Genomic DNA, 14,368 nt, shown 5'->3' with positions numbered 1-14,368 from the left:
GTTGAATGTTGCTCTGGTTTGAATAAAATCACATTTTATTTCCCCCCGTACATCAGCAGTGTTGCTTTTTTTTATGTCTGACAGTTATGTGGTAACTGCTGCTGGCTGACAGATTTTACTCCATTCCAATAGCTCGTGTTGAGCGGTGCACCGGCGCGCTGAAATGGAGACAGCAGTATCTGTCACTCAGAGTCAAACACCGTGTGGATAACCTGCAGGTGTCACAGATACCACTTTCCTTACAGTGAATAAATCCTGGCCTGTAAAAACAGTATTATGGGATACAAAGACACACTGGCGTAGCATACTGTCCCTTGCTTCCTTCCTTGCTAAACTGTTCATGTGTGTTACCATCACAGTTTAAGAGCTCCAGTGCTCCCAGTGGACTCCTACCTCTCCTTTCTGGTTGATGATGGGCACTGCGTACTGCAGTTTGACATCGTGGAACAGGCAGGCCAGGAAGACGTTGGCCACACCAATCAGACTGTGGTTCTCCTGCTCGTCGAAGAACGGGTCGGCACGTTTGAAATAGGAGCGCATCACCTGCATCAGAGAGAGAGAATAAGTCTCTGGTTTGACCTCCTGAACTCCTCCGGCTTTGTGCAAATGTTAACCTGGATGGTTGCAAAATGATCCATCAATATTTTTGGGTGTACAGCTCCTTGATGCATTTTCTTTCAAAAACAAAGCTTGGAAAATATGTCTAGGATAAAAGATAAAAAGTTGGCGAAAAAAAAAGAAAAAAGGTAGGGAAAAACATCTAAGGTAAAAGATAAATTTAGTGAAAAATGTTTTGGGAAAAAAGTAAAAAGGTAGGGAAAAGTGTCAAAGGAAAAAAAAACATAAAAAATTGGGAAATTGTCTAAGGAAAACAGAAAAAATAGGGAAAAATGTCAAGGGAAAAAAAAAGTTATGGAAATGTGTCCAGGGAAAAAATACAAGCAAGGGAAAAAGTCATGGAAAAAAAGATAAAAAGTTAATGAACAATGTCTAGGGTAAAAAATACAAAGTCAGCAAAAAATGTCAAGGGAAAAAAAGATAAAAAGTTAACAAAAAATGTTTAAGTTAAAAAAAAGGAAAAAGCTAAGAAAAATGCAAAGGGACAAAAGAAAAAAGTTAGTGAAAAATGTTTAGGGAAACAAAAAGAAAAAAGAAAAATGTCTAGGGAAAAAGCTAGAGAAATAATCATCATCATTAATAATTGCATGTTACAAAATTATTATAATTCGGATAGGTCATTTCCTTGTTTTTTTTTTTTAACTTTCTTCTTTTTTTGCTAGTTTTCAGGTAATTTTCTTGTACTTTTCACTAATTTCTTGCAAATTTTTGGGGTCATTATTTGTTTTGTGTTGCTCATTGTAATCTTATAATGTTTTGACAGAAATCAAGCCAATTAATCAGGAATGCAAAATGGCACAAATGGAGGGACAGATTCATTCTGACAGAACTCTACACATACAAAAGTGAACAACTCACTTATGTTTTACAAATTACACTGATTAATTTATAGTATATATATATCACACACACACACACACACACACACACACACACATATATACAGTATATAATTAAGTTTTAGTCTGTGCGTCAAACATGCTCTTCACTTACAGCGTTGTCTTCATCAAAATCCTTCCACTCCTGGTAGAGCTCCCTCATGTCCACCAGCCTGTTCTCCATCTTCTCCAGAGCCCAAATCTGCTTCCCTTTACCTTTACGGCGAACCTGGATCGCCGGCTCACTCAATACTGCATCACGCTACGGAGAGCGGGAGAGAAGAGACAGAGTTTAATCATGTTGGCCTGAAGATTCAAGCAGAACGACAGTTTATTTTGCATATCATATCAGTCATATCACAGCCACCCATTGTCTAAACTAGGGATACTCAACTTGCTTTGCTTGGGGGCCAGCAGGTTTGGATGGCATGTTATCTTAAAGAAAAATGTGTCCTTTTCTTGTCTTTTTTTTTTTTGTTGATTTTCAAAGAAAACATGTTTTTTTGTAAAAATCAGCAAGATTTACAGAACTTATAACATTTAGTTACTGTAAAAACAGAAATTATTGTTGGATTTTCAAATTTCCAATGGTTATGAACACATCATGGGTTATTACACATTCAGTGACTTTTCATGTTAGTTATCTAATTTATTACAACAACACACAATGTTAAAATGTCAAAAAATGTTAGCCATCAGGCTAATTTTCAACGGATGTAAAATGATGAACACTTTGCAACAGCAGCAGGACACCATAAAGACAGCAGCAGCTACAACAAACAGGAACTCCCGAGACAGAGCAAAAGCCATGTGAAGCAACAAGGAGCAGCAGAACGACCGTACAAAACAATAGCACAGCAACAATATCTAGCATTTTAGCACAGCAGACAGACGCAGAGATAAAAAAAGACTTATAACGTAGATCCTTAATAAAATATTAAACGATGTAAAACGTTATTGACAATTCCATGAATTTTCCATTTTTTTTTTATGACCGTACAAACCCTGAACATGAGATTTTAAACTTGCTTCTCACAAGTACCTCAACTTTTAAGAACAATTTGTCAATCAAAGAGAATGTTAGGTACTCTAAACTGTTATTGGGCTGCTCTGCTGAATAACTTTAAATTTTGCTTTTGCTTTCTTTCTTATTTTGACACACACCAGGGTTGGACATCAGCACCAGCCATCAGTCAAATGCTGGTAAAATATGCAAGTGGCTGCTGGATTTGCTTCATTTGACAGTCATAAAAACAATGGTAATCTATTGAGTGGCTGGTAGACTTTGGGATTTGCTGGCTATAGTGGCAGAACATGGAATTTCCAACCCTGACACCCACACAACCACAAACCCCCCGACACACACACTCCCTACCTTCCTGTTGGCATCGAGGTTGGCGGCAGGGATCTGCAGGGTGACCAGGTACTCTGTCCTCTTGCTGAGCTCCTCGGCTATGAAGCCCGCCTCCTGTGCCAGCAGGTTGGCCCGAACTATCTGCTCCCTGAGGCGCCGCAGGCTGCGAGTCATCATCGCTTCTCTGAACCACAAACACAAGTTTTACATCTTTGGAGTCTTTTGTCTCCTTAAAAGACCAACAGGGGTCAGTAAAGGTGTGGTCCCGTTGGGTCTCACCTGTCCTCGCTCCAGCGCCGCATGCGTTTGTGGGAGCTGGGTGATGTCACAGCGGCGGTGGCGGCAGCAGCACTGGGCGGCAGGCCCGACGGGTCCAGCAGGTGGGAGGGTTTCTCAGGAGTGAGCCGGCGGCGGAGCTGCTGCAGCTCCTGTTCATACATCTGCCTCTGCCGCTCCAGGGCGCAGCGCTTCTCCTCCTCATGCTGCCTCTCCAGGGTCTGTAACACCGACTGCAAAGGGTCTGAGCAGCAGCAGCAGGAGGAGGAGGAGGAGGAGCATGAGGATAGATGGAAAGAGGAAGAGGAGAGTGAGGAGGAGTGAGTGTGAAGAAGTTTCTAACTTCTTATTCTTTCTTATCAAGTCAGGGTTCCTTCAGTTTAAGGCAAGTGAAATTAAGACTTTTTAAGACCTCCTCAATGCCACTCGGAATTAATTTATGACTAATTTTACAATACCCAAAACAGAAAAAAAAGAAAAAAGAAAAAAAATGAACCAACACAAAGTATTAATATTTAAGGAGAATCTTGGTCAAATATTTATATTTAGATTTTGCACTTGAATATGAAAGAATAAATAAATAAAATCCTAATTTCCACATTTTAGCAAGATTAAGACATTTGAAAGATTAATCTGAGACATTTTAATACAGTCTAAGGCCTTATTTTTAGATGAATAGATTCAATGTAAGACTTTTTAAGTGAATATTAGCATCTAGAAGAAGTGCTTATGCTGAAATCAAAATCCTGTCATTGTTTAGTCAACCTCAATCAGTTGGAATAGCTTCACAGTCTGACTCACTGCTGGTCCAAAAATTCAATATTTACCTCATTATCTCTGTTTGGCAGCAGAAATATAGATTATCGGGTAAATATTGAGCCTATGTTCCCTCAGTGGAATCATTTGGAGCTAAATATTTGGATTCTACTGCACACAAGCTGTTTGGAGGAACTTGGTGGACATCCTGTGCTTCTGATAAAGCTGCAGAAAGTGGACGAGTTCACTGAAAAACCTGGAGCGACATCACTCTTTTTCTGCTGCGCCTTTTTCAAGTATTTTAACATTTGAACACGGAGCGAATTGCTGCAATTTCTCTAAAGAACATTAAAAAAAATAATAATGAGCAACTTAGTAATAAATATTTTTAAACTTTCTTCTTCTTCTCCTTGGTCCTCTTGGTTTGTTTTTATTCTTTAAATTTTAAGTTTATTTATTAATTAATTAATTTTTTAAACTTTTTACTAATTTCTTGCAAATCTTTAAACATCTTCTTCCCATGTTTTTGAATGCAATCAAACTGATCTGCTCAGGTTTCAAAGGGTTTTTTTTTCTTCTATAAAGCACAAAAGAAGCTAGAGAAATGAAAAATAAAAGCATTTTGTCCAGGTCATTTACCTATTGCTGTTGTTTTTTTTAAACTTTCTTCTATTTTCTTTTCAATTTTCAGGTAATTCTTTTGTAATTTTGACTAATTTCCTACTACTTTTTAATTGCCTTTTTCCGATGTTTCTGAAAGAGATCAAGCTAATTTGCTCAGGTTTCAAAGGGTTAACAGTAAAATGACGAGTAATGCACTGTCACTATTCACCGCTGCTGACACTCATACACTCTGAGGAAGTTCCTGACTGAACCACACCAGCATGTATTTTACGATGCCGTGTAAATAAACATGTTGTGAAATCCTCTTGTGTCATTCTGACTCACCGTTGTTGCCCATGCCTTTCATCATGACCTCGGCCTGAGCAAACTCGTAGCCGAAGCTCAGCTCGCTCGACACGTCGCTGGACGCGTCAAAGTCCACCTCCAGCTGGTCGGTGCTCAAGCACGTCTTCATCACAGCGCCGCCCTCCTCATCCTCAGCTCCTGCGTGGACCATGTGCCTGGGCAGGTTGATCCTGTGTGTGTGTGTGTGCATGAGCAGGGGGTGGTGGTGTTAGGTTGGATGTGAGAAAATGAGAGACAGAAAGAGGAAGTGTGATGTGGTGAAAAAAAAGGAAGAGACACGATGAAGGGTTTGTGATCACGTGGAAATAAATGTCAACTACACACGTTAGGAATCAAACGTCATGCAGACGCAACTTCAGAGTGGACGCTGTGGGTGAAACACACCTGAAGAAGTGGTTGTTTCCCCACAGGATTCTGTCTCCGTGATGCAGCTGCACCGGACTGGTGACCACAGCACCGTTCACGCATGTTCTACAGGGGGACAAGACGGATCTGAGATGAGAGGAGATCATACTGGAAGTATAACCGGTTAGAATTACCGCCATGTGGTTGTGTGTCTGTTTCACGGTCACTGTGCGATCACTCAAACACGGGTAGCAGATTTCAGGTTAAACACATACCTAGCATTGCGGTGAGGACTGAGCACCACGCCGTTGTTCTCGGTGATGTCGATGACGCAGTGCTCAGCCTGAATGGCCATCCCACACAGCTGGATGTCCTGGGAGTTAGCTGAGCCCACACGCGTGTGCTCCTGGACACGGGACACAGAAGAGACAGCGTCACAAAATCACTCCCGCCTGGATTCCGCACACTGTTTTTGTGTATGTCGCGGACATGCCTGATTAATGTGTTGTATTCCTTCTTTTGATATTAAATTTGAAATCCAAAATCAGAAAATTAAAAAACAATTTGTTATTTTATTTTTTGTTTATGAATCGGACACTTAAAAAACGTTTGTTTATTCGTACTTTAGATTTTATGCTCAGGTCAAAAAAATTAAATAAAATTTAAAAAAAGGGCCACAGACTGGTCCCTGTATCAGCTGTTCATTCAATTATTCAATTTCTTCTGGAAAACCAAAAAAACTAAAAATGACTTGTTTTTCTCAAAACACCAAATACTGAAAAAAGACATTTGTTTTCTCATTTTCTGGGGAAAGTCAAATAAACAAGGAAACAAAAACAAAATAAGTCAAATTAACATTGTTCTTCATTTTAATTGAATCAATCTTATTTACCATGTAAATCATGGTACCATGTGTCATTCTGCTGCGACTCCACTCCTGTACATGTACAGTAAGCAGCACTGGACTGTGTGTGTGTGTGTGTGTGTGTGTGTGTGCGTGCGCGTGCGCGTGCGCGTGCACACTGTACCTTCAGGTAGTAGACCAGCAGCTCGTTGAGGGCGGGGTCAGCATTAAGGTTGACCAGAAAACACTTGTCATCCACCACTCTGATTCCTGATGACTGCAGAGAAATGCCCAAATTCTCCAGCTGCCTCTGACGCTCCTGCAGAGAACACATTACAAAACATTATTCTATACTGACAGAAACACTACCTGAATCTGGATGTTGCTCTTTGATAAATGAACAAAGTCATCCAGTCATGTTATTTCCATCTGAGGAACAACACTAAAATACAAACTATTCTGAGTTTTACTGACCCCCAAACCCTCATTCATACTTTTATTTCATCAAGACTGGATCACTGCAATGGTCTTTAACAGGTGTAAAGCAGAGGTCAATTCATTGATCCCAAATTGTGCAAAATGCAGCAGCAAGACGTCCAACTAAAATTAATGACAGGGAACACATTACTCCTATTTCAATGAATTTACACTGGCTGTCCATTTGTTTTAGGACAGATTTCAAGATTTTACTAATTATTTTTAAAGCCCTTCATGGCCACATGCCAGAATATAAATCAAAACTGCTGTCTCCATACCAACCAGCCCGCAACCTGAGATCCTAAGACAGGAACTTGCTGGCTGTTCCCACCTCAGGCTTAAAGACTGAAGGCAACCTAGCATTTGCAGTCAGGGCTCCTCAGTTGCAGAATGACCTGCCTGAGAAACTCTGGCTTGCAACATCACTTCCTTATTTTAAAGCACATTTGAAGACTTATTTTCATCAAAAGGCATTCCTGTAATTTCTCTATAAAGGATGATTAACATTATTATTTTATTGTAGCTTACTCCTGACACTACATTTAAGCCTTGCACTGTATCTCCACATACTACCCACATTGGTAGTAACATATATTTAAATAGCAACCAGTGACAACAAAAAATACCCTCAAACTAAAAAAAAGAGGGAAAAACCTCAAACAAGCACAGCACATCTGGAACAGCAGCCATAGTCATGACACTGAATACAAAGCCACTCTTAAAGTATATAAATAAATATGTGTATATACATATAAAATAAGCCAAAAAAAGAGATGTACACAGCAAGCTATTAACATCTCCGACACATCATATTATTATTTTCCCTGAAGGTGTTTAATTACAGGGTTCCATATCTTATTAAACACGTCTCCCCGTCTTCATTATAAAATCTCAGTCTCTCCAGATGTGTTACCCATCTCCCTCAGCCACAAGTCATACCTCGGTAATGTCTGCTAACCAAATTATTTTGATACAAAGCTGGTTAAAAAATAGGCGACGTATCCCTTTAATTACTAAATGAAGGGAATGTGAAAGTGAAAGAAAAAAAAAGCTGAGCTGAAACAGCCTCCATGCTGATTAAAAACTCAGTGGACAACTTGCGTTAAACTTAAATCAAGTCAAAATGGTTGAACAGAAAATAAATCAACTGGCATGACTCACATTTTAATTTGATCTCATCAGTTTGATTAAATGTTGCGCTTATATGAGTGCAAGAAATCGACAGAAATGTTAATGAAGTTGAGGTTGAGCATAACAAGAATACGATTTTTAACTACTGATCTCCACAAGGGCAAACTGTGTGTGTGTGTGTGTGTGTGTGTGTGTGTGTGTGTATGTGTGTGTGTGTTACCTGTGCTATAGCTTCAGTCTTCCTGAGTTTCTCCTCCCAGGTGACGGTCATTTCTTGGATCAGTTTCTCAGACTCCTCCAGCCTGTCCTTCAGCTCAGGGGCCTTCATAGACTGACAGAGACACACGCTGCGTTACTCTCTTCACATACCCGTCTTCATGAACGTTATTCATTCAGTATTAACCCTCAGGGACTGTTTGGTGCATTTTACGCACTTTTTATTTATTTATTTATTTTTTATAATTGTTGCTGTGTTCATGCATGTGGTATAAATTTTGGCAAGACTGTGTATTTTTGTTTAATCAGTGAATTTCCAGCTCAGCTCCTACAATAAGTCCAGAATACACTGTGGAAACCAAATTGTTACATTAAGACTGTTAAGGTCAAAAAATGCTCCATTCAAACTGCCATGTTTGATCCCACAGCCATCAAAAAGCATAAAAACATGCACTGTATTATTTCTGGGTGTCATTCTGGGCTTTTGCCAATTTTACTATTTTCCACCACTTTGCATGTAGAATATTGAAAATAATTATTTTTTTGTGATTTTTTATCTAAAAACACAGTGGCATCATGACAAAAACCTGGCATTTAAAAGGTAAAAATTCTGACAATTAATGAATATTTGATATTTATGATTAGGACTGATGTTGGTTAAAAAATAATTCAATGAAAATAGAAAATAATAATAACATATAACACTTTTTAAAGCTTGATTTTAAAAAGCACATTTTGTGCACAGAGCAATATGAGTGTTCATAATATTAAAACGGGTCCTGAGGGTTAAACATACAGAATACTAATGCAGGCTGGCACTGTGTACCTCCGCCTCTGTGAGCTGCTCCTTCAGTTTCTCCACTTCCTCTCGGAGCTCTCTGATGATCCTAGCGTTGGGGTCTTCATTGACCACAGCGTGGTTGATGATGCTCTTGGCCCTGTCGGCATAGCGCAGGGTGGACAGTGTCTCGTCATAGTTGTCTGCAGCCGGGCTGATGGTGGCGACCATGGCTGTGCGGCTGTTCCCTCCCAGGCTATCCTGCAGATATTAAAAAGAAACCCAAACCTCTAAGTGTCAGACTGAAAAAAGAAAGAAAGGCGACTGTTTTGGTGCAGAAAAAGAATGACTAAATGTGTGAAAAGCGTATGATTTATGAGCCTGCTGTGTTTGGAGGGGATCAGGCCTCATGCATGTTTTAAAAAAAAACATTTAACACAATTACAATTCTACAAGGAGCTGAATTAAAGACTAATTTAAAAACCCCAAATTAAAGACTCAGAACTGGCAAAGAGAGCCTTTTCCAACTGAGCAGCGCTAATGAAAACAACCAGCAGAGCCTTGAAACTCAATGGGCAGCATAACAAAAAGCACACCAGAAAATTAATTGCTGTACTTAGACCCTTTAAAGTCTAGTATCTTTAGATTTTGTATGCCTCCGTGCACCAGCTAACTTTGTCTGACAGTTTACATCCTTGTCTGTGAAAATGGATGCATCACACGCATCTTACCCCCGGCAGCACAGAAGATCTCTACAATCAGCAGTTACAAGATTAGTGTAACCAGTTGAGTATCTGACCAAATGTCTCCCCTTCTGTTCCTGAGAAATGACGCTGAGTAATGGCCAGAAATCTTTTTGGAGAAGATTATGATGTCACAGCTGACCTTGACCTTTTGGATGTAACATGTCACAACTTCATCATTATATCCTGATAGATGTTTGTGTGAAATCTGAGCGCATAAGTTCTTGAGTTATTGCCAAAAACATGTTTTATGTGGTCACCGCGAACTTTACAATTGACATTTAACCCTGTGATTCTAATAAGTTTATTCTTGAGTCCAACTGGATGTTTGTGCCAAATTAGAACAAATCCCCTCAAGTTGTTCTTTAGATATCACTTTCGCAAGAATAAGATGAATACAAGGTCACCGTGACTTTGACCTTTGACCATTAAAATGAAATGTATTCCTCCTTGAGTGCATGTGAATGTTTGTGACAAATTTGAAAAAAGTAACCCCAAGATGTTCTTGAGATAACGCTTTCACAAGAATGAAATAAATGCAAGGTTACTGTGAATTTGACCTTTCACCTCCAAATGTAATCAGTTCATCTTTGAATTGTTGCCTAGTATGAAAGAAATCCATCAAGGTGTTCTTGAGATATTTCTCAATAATGAGACAGACAAGGTTACAATGACCTTGACCTTTGACCACCAAAATCTATCCTTTAGTCAAAGTGTACGTTTGTGTTGAATTTGAAGAAATTCCCTCAAGGTGTTCTTGAGATATTGCTTCTACAAGAATGAGATGAATACAATGTGACTGTAACCTTGATCTTTGCCCTCCAAAATGTAATGCCTTATTCTTGATCCCACTCAAATGTTGCTTGATTTGAAGAAAATTGCTCAAGGTGTTCTTAAAATATCGCATTCACAAGTGTCAAGGTCTCACTGACCTTGATCTTTGAAAACCAAAATCTAATCACTTCATTCTTGAGTCCAGGTGAACGTCTGCGTCGAATTTGCAGAAATTCCCTCAAAGTCTTCAAGAGATGTTGTATTTACAAGACTAAAACAGATGAGGTGACAGTGACCTTGACCTTTCACCTATGACCACCAAAATCTAATCAGTTCACCCTTAAGTCCAAGTGAATGTTTCGGAATGTGTGGATGTACATATACACGGACGGACAACCCGAAAGCGTAATCCCTCCAGCCTCGGCCATCTCTGGCACAGGGGCATAAAAACCCCAAATTAAAGACTCAAAGCTGGCAAAGAGATTATTTTCAAACTAAGCAACACTAATGAAAACAACCAGCTGGGCCTTGAAACTTAATGGGCAACAAGACAGAAAGCACACCAGAAAATTAATTGCTGTGCTCAGACACTTTAAAGTCTAATATTTTTAGATTGTAAAAATGAATTTTTTGTGTTAACCCCCTGTTGAGTATTAAAATGAATATGAAGTGCGAAAGGAACTAAAGTGTTTGAAATGGAATTAACAAGGTGTAATGTTTTTTTCTCGGAGTACCTTGAGCAGCCAGGTGAGCACGGAGTCTCTGTAGGGAACAAACTTGCTTTTGTTCTTCCCCGCTCCCTGGTCGGCCAAAGCAGAGATAACTAACCCCAGAGTACTGAGGGACCTGGAGGGACAGACACAGAGACAGAGGAGGACAGGGGGAGTCAAGAAGAGAGGTAAGAACAGAGAACAGAGAGGAACAAAAAAGACCAAACCCCATCAAGATAATCTTGGCCAAAAAAAGGGTGAAAGATTTCAGTCAAGCTTACAGGGTTGCAGTATAAATATGTGAAATACTTGTTACATTGTGGCAGTACTAAATAAGGGAAATAGCCTCCTGTCAAGCAAAAAGACAAACCAATAAGATCAGCATGCTTCCAAAAAGACCAAAATCAAAAGTGAGTGTACGCAGACAGAAAACAAACATAATTCCAGCCAGCAATCTCCTCTGAGGAATACAGCTCGGCCACTTAATTTAGTTTTTGGAAGAGCAGTTTTCGCAGTCTTTAGTGTCGAGCCACGTATCTATTTTCTGTTGACTCACTTATTGATGTTGCTGCCTTCTTTCAGACGCTCCCCCGCTGCTCCGGTCTTCGCTGCCCGCTCACTGCCGGCCAGATCCACCAGACTCAGCTTGCTCACCTTCTCTCCGCTCGTCTGAAGCCGACACAACACAGACGGACGTGATGTTAAGACTTTATTTCTAAAATGCCTTCATTTTTACCAGTCAGTGCAGAGAGAAACTTCATTAAGCCTTTGAAACCTAAGCAAACTGGTTCAAATACTTTCGGAAAACATGGAAAAAAAGGCAACGAGCAACTTGGTAAGAAACGTCTTGCAAATTGCAAGAGATTAGAAAAAGCTGACAAGAAAATGAACCTAAAATTAGATTAAAGAGATTTTTAAAAAAGAGAGAGACGAGAGAAATAATTAGAAAATAAATACTTAATTATAATAATATATTTAAAGTTGATTACATTTACATTTTTAGCACTCTTTTCAAGCCAGTTCCTTTTTTTTGTTTGTTTTATTTATTTTTTAACCAGTTTTCTTTTCTTTGTGTGCTAATTTTTGTATAACTTTGTACTGATTCCTTACTAATTTTGGGGTAATTTCTTGTGACGTTGCTTATTGCCTTCCTTTAGCCAGTTTGCTCAGGTTTCAAGGGGTTAAATTAGCTGTTTAGAACAAATAATAACAAGCAACATATAATCTTATTATAAAGGTATATTGATAATGTAGGTTGTCAGAGGAGAATAGATGCAAAATGTTTTTTTTAAAAAAAGTAAAAGTATTGTTATAATCCTGTAGGGTGTCAATAGTTGATACTGAGTGTGTGTGTGTGTGTGTGTGTGTGTGTGTGTGTGTGTGTGTGAGGTCGTCTCACCTCAGACTTGAGGTCCATGAGTGTGTGTGTGAGGATGATGTTGAACACAGCGTGGGACCTGCTGCTCTCTTCGTTCATATTTGTAGCCGCCACTGTGCGAGATTTATTTCCCTCTGACATCAGAGACTCGATGTCCTGTCAGAGACACAAACACACCCGCGCTTTATGAAATGACTCGTTTCCCTTGGCAACGCAGTGTCAGGAAAGCAAAAGAAAATGAGGGCAGAAATTAGCTCATAAGGTACCTTGTAGCAGGCCACAGCCAGGCGGGACAGACCATCCACGTAAGGCCCCAAAACTTTGTGCTCTCTCACTCTCAGAGCTTGTCGGTTTCTGCAGAGAAGAGACGGATATTAATCCTGTGTTTGTCTTTAATCCTGTTCTGTCTCATCCAACTGCAAACCTGAGGAATTAAACTGGACAGCTGTCTTTCTCCACTCCTAAATAAACTGTTAAAGAAACAACCAGCCTTAAGACACTGGCGTCATTACGCCTGGGCGTCCGAGGCTTCAGCATCACTTGCTGTTTAATGTCAAATATATGAATAGTCCTACGGGACTGTTCTTTATTTATAAGAGAAGTGGGGTGGCTGCTTTTCTTACCCTTCCCAAAGCTACAAATATTTTTCCTTGAGCCTGAGTGCCTTGTGGAAAATGCATGAAGTGATGATGTGAAAATCCAACAATAATTTCTGTTTTTACAGTTTCTGGCTATAATACATGGAGTAATATTGAAGATTCTTTATTTTGGCGAGCTCGTGAGTTTGGAAGGCATGTTTTCAATTTAAAGGGGGGAAAAAAACAGCAGCTTTTGTTAAAATCACCAAAAATTTTCAAAGAAGAAAAAAATCACAAAAAGATTCAAATAAAAAAATGCCCCAAAAAGTTTTAAAGGAGAAAATAAATACATTTTTAAGATAAAAAGAAATTGCTGTTTCACAATGCCATCAAATGCAAGGTTTCTCTAAAAAAAAAAACCCTACTCTCTCATAAATAGCAAACTAAAAATGATAAAATGCCCTGGATCTAATAATCTGTCATTCTGTCCATACTTGTACTTGACTAAATGTACTTAGTTTGATTCTGCCACTTAAAAAAAATACCTCAGTCAACTTTGAACTTTACTCAATATATTTTTCATGATAGCATTTCTCAAGTATTATGTTTATACTCAGTACTACTAATACGTTTAACATCGGAATTCATAATTTGAGTTTAAAAAAATGTTTTCAGGGTAAATAAGGTGCCAGAGTGCATAAAAAAGCAATAAAATAGCGTTTATCTATCCAAAAGGATGATTACCCTAGACCCCCCCTTCAGAGGTCCAGGCTGAGCCCCCAGTGTCCTCAAATCCTAAAATGAATCCACTCCTGGATAAAAATTCACAGCCATTGAATGTCAGACTGAAATATGAAGGCTCATATGACTGCAGGTTCACCATTTTAAGTTTCACGGCATAGAATCCCAAATCTTTGGTATTTTCTTTAAGACTGCAGGGTCATGCAAATGAAATACGCACTGCCTCTGACTCCCTGTTTCAAAGTCATCCAGCACAAACAGCTCCTCACCCTTTGGGGTCAAGCAGGTCTCGGACCTTCTCGTTGTAAATCTCCATGTAGGAGACCTCCACGGTGAAGCTCTCTCCCTCCTGGGCCTCCTGCACAGTCCTGCTGAACAGGGAGCTGCAGAGCCGCGGGATCAGACCGGGCTGCTCCACTGAGCCCATCATGGTGTACGACTTCCCAGAGCCTGCAGACACACAGCTAAAGGTTACTCATCCTAATGTGAAGCTGAAAAAGACCCAAAGCAGCGTTACAGAGGGAAGAGGAAGGAAGGTGAAAATAAAGTCAGATTCAGTTGAACTGGTTAGAAAAGTCCCTACAACAGTGTTACTCAACTTACGGCTTGCAGGCCAAATCTCGCCCTCGATAAGGTGCCAGGTGGCCCCCCAACCATTTTTTAATTCACAATAAAAATAAAGTGATTCACTCTGGGAATTGTTTTTGTAGTTTTAGTAAAAATAAGGTGTCAGAGTGTATAAAACAGCATCAAAATAGAGCTTGTTTATTAAAAAAAGTGGCAGTGGAGGATCCCCCACACC

The 14,368-nt window shown here is 39.5% G+C and overlaps 1 protein-coding gene across 4 annotated transcripts in view; it reads right to left on the bottom strand.

Annotated features, from left to right (window-relative positions):
* The window catches only part of LOC121955276 (kinesin-like protein KIF13B), a 58,257-nt gene that overhangs the window by 27,150 nt on the left and 16,739 nt on the right, over window positions 1-14,368 (bottom strand). For all 4 annotated transcript variants that reach the window (XM_042503146.2, XM_042503147.2, XM_042503148.2 and 1 more), the window contains exons 8-22: window positions 13,836-14,016; window positions 12,514-12,601; window positions 12,269-12,403; window positions 11,426-11,538; window positions 10,894-11,005; window positions 8,691-8,903; window positions 7,869-7,979; window positions 6,225-6,359; window positions 5,472-5,602; window positions 5,236-5,322; window positions 4,831-5,021; window positions 3,130-3,370; window positions 2,872-3,034; window positions 1,612-1,758; window positions 394-543 (exon numbers count right to left, since the gene is read on the bottom strand). In XM_042503146.2, the coding sequence (XP_042359080.2) occupies window positions 394-543; window positions 1,612-1,758; window positions 2,872-3,034; window positions 3,130-3,370; window positions 4,831-5,021; window positions 5,236-5,322; window positions 5,472-5,602; window positions 6,225-6,359; window positions 7,869-7,979; window positions 8,691-8,903; window positions 10,894-11,005; window positions 11,426-11,538; window positions 12,269-12,403; window positions 12,514-12,601; window positions 13,836-14,016 (2,198 nt within the window). The remainder of the gene's footprint in view (window positions 1-393; window positions 544-1,611; window positions 1,759-2,871; window positions 3,035-3,129; window positions 3,371-4,830; window positions 5,022-5,235; window positions 5,323-5,471; window positions 5,603-6,224; window positions 6,360-7,868; window positions 7,980-8,690; window positions 8,904-10,893; window positions 11,006-11,425; window positions 11,539-12,268; window positions 12,404-12,513; window positions 12,602-13,835; window positions 14,017-14,368) is intronic.

The sequence above is a fragment of the Plectropomus leopardus genome, chromosome 16 (genome assembly GCF_026936395.1).
Source record: "Plectropomus leopardus strain MGB_pleo_1.0 chromosome 16, ASM2693639v1, whole genome shotgun sequence".
Lineage (NCBI taxonomy): Eukaryota > Metazoa > Chordata > Actinopteri > Perciformes > Serranidae > Plectropomus > Plectropomus leopardus.
The sequence above is the reverse complement of the archived record's forward strand: the minus strand, read 5'-3'. Positions and strand labels throughout refer to the sequence as shown.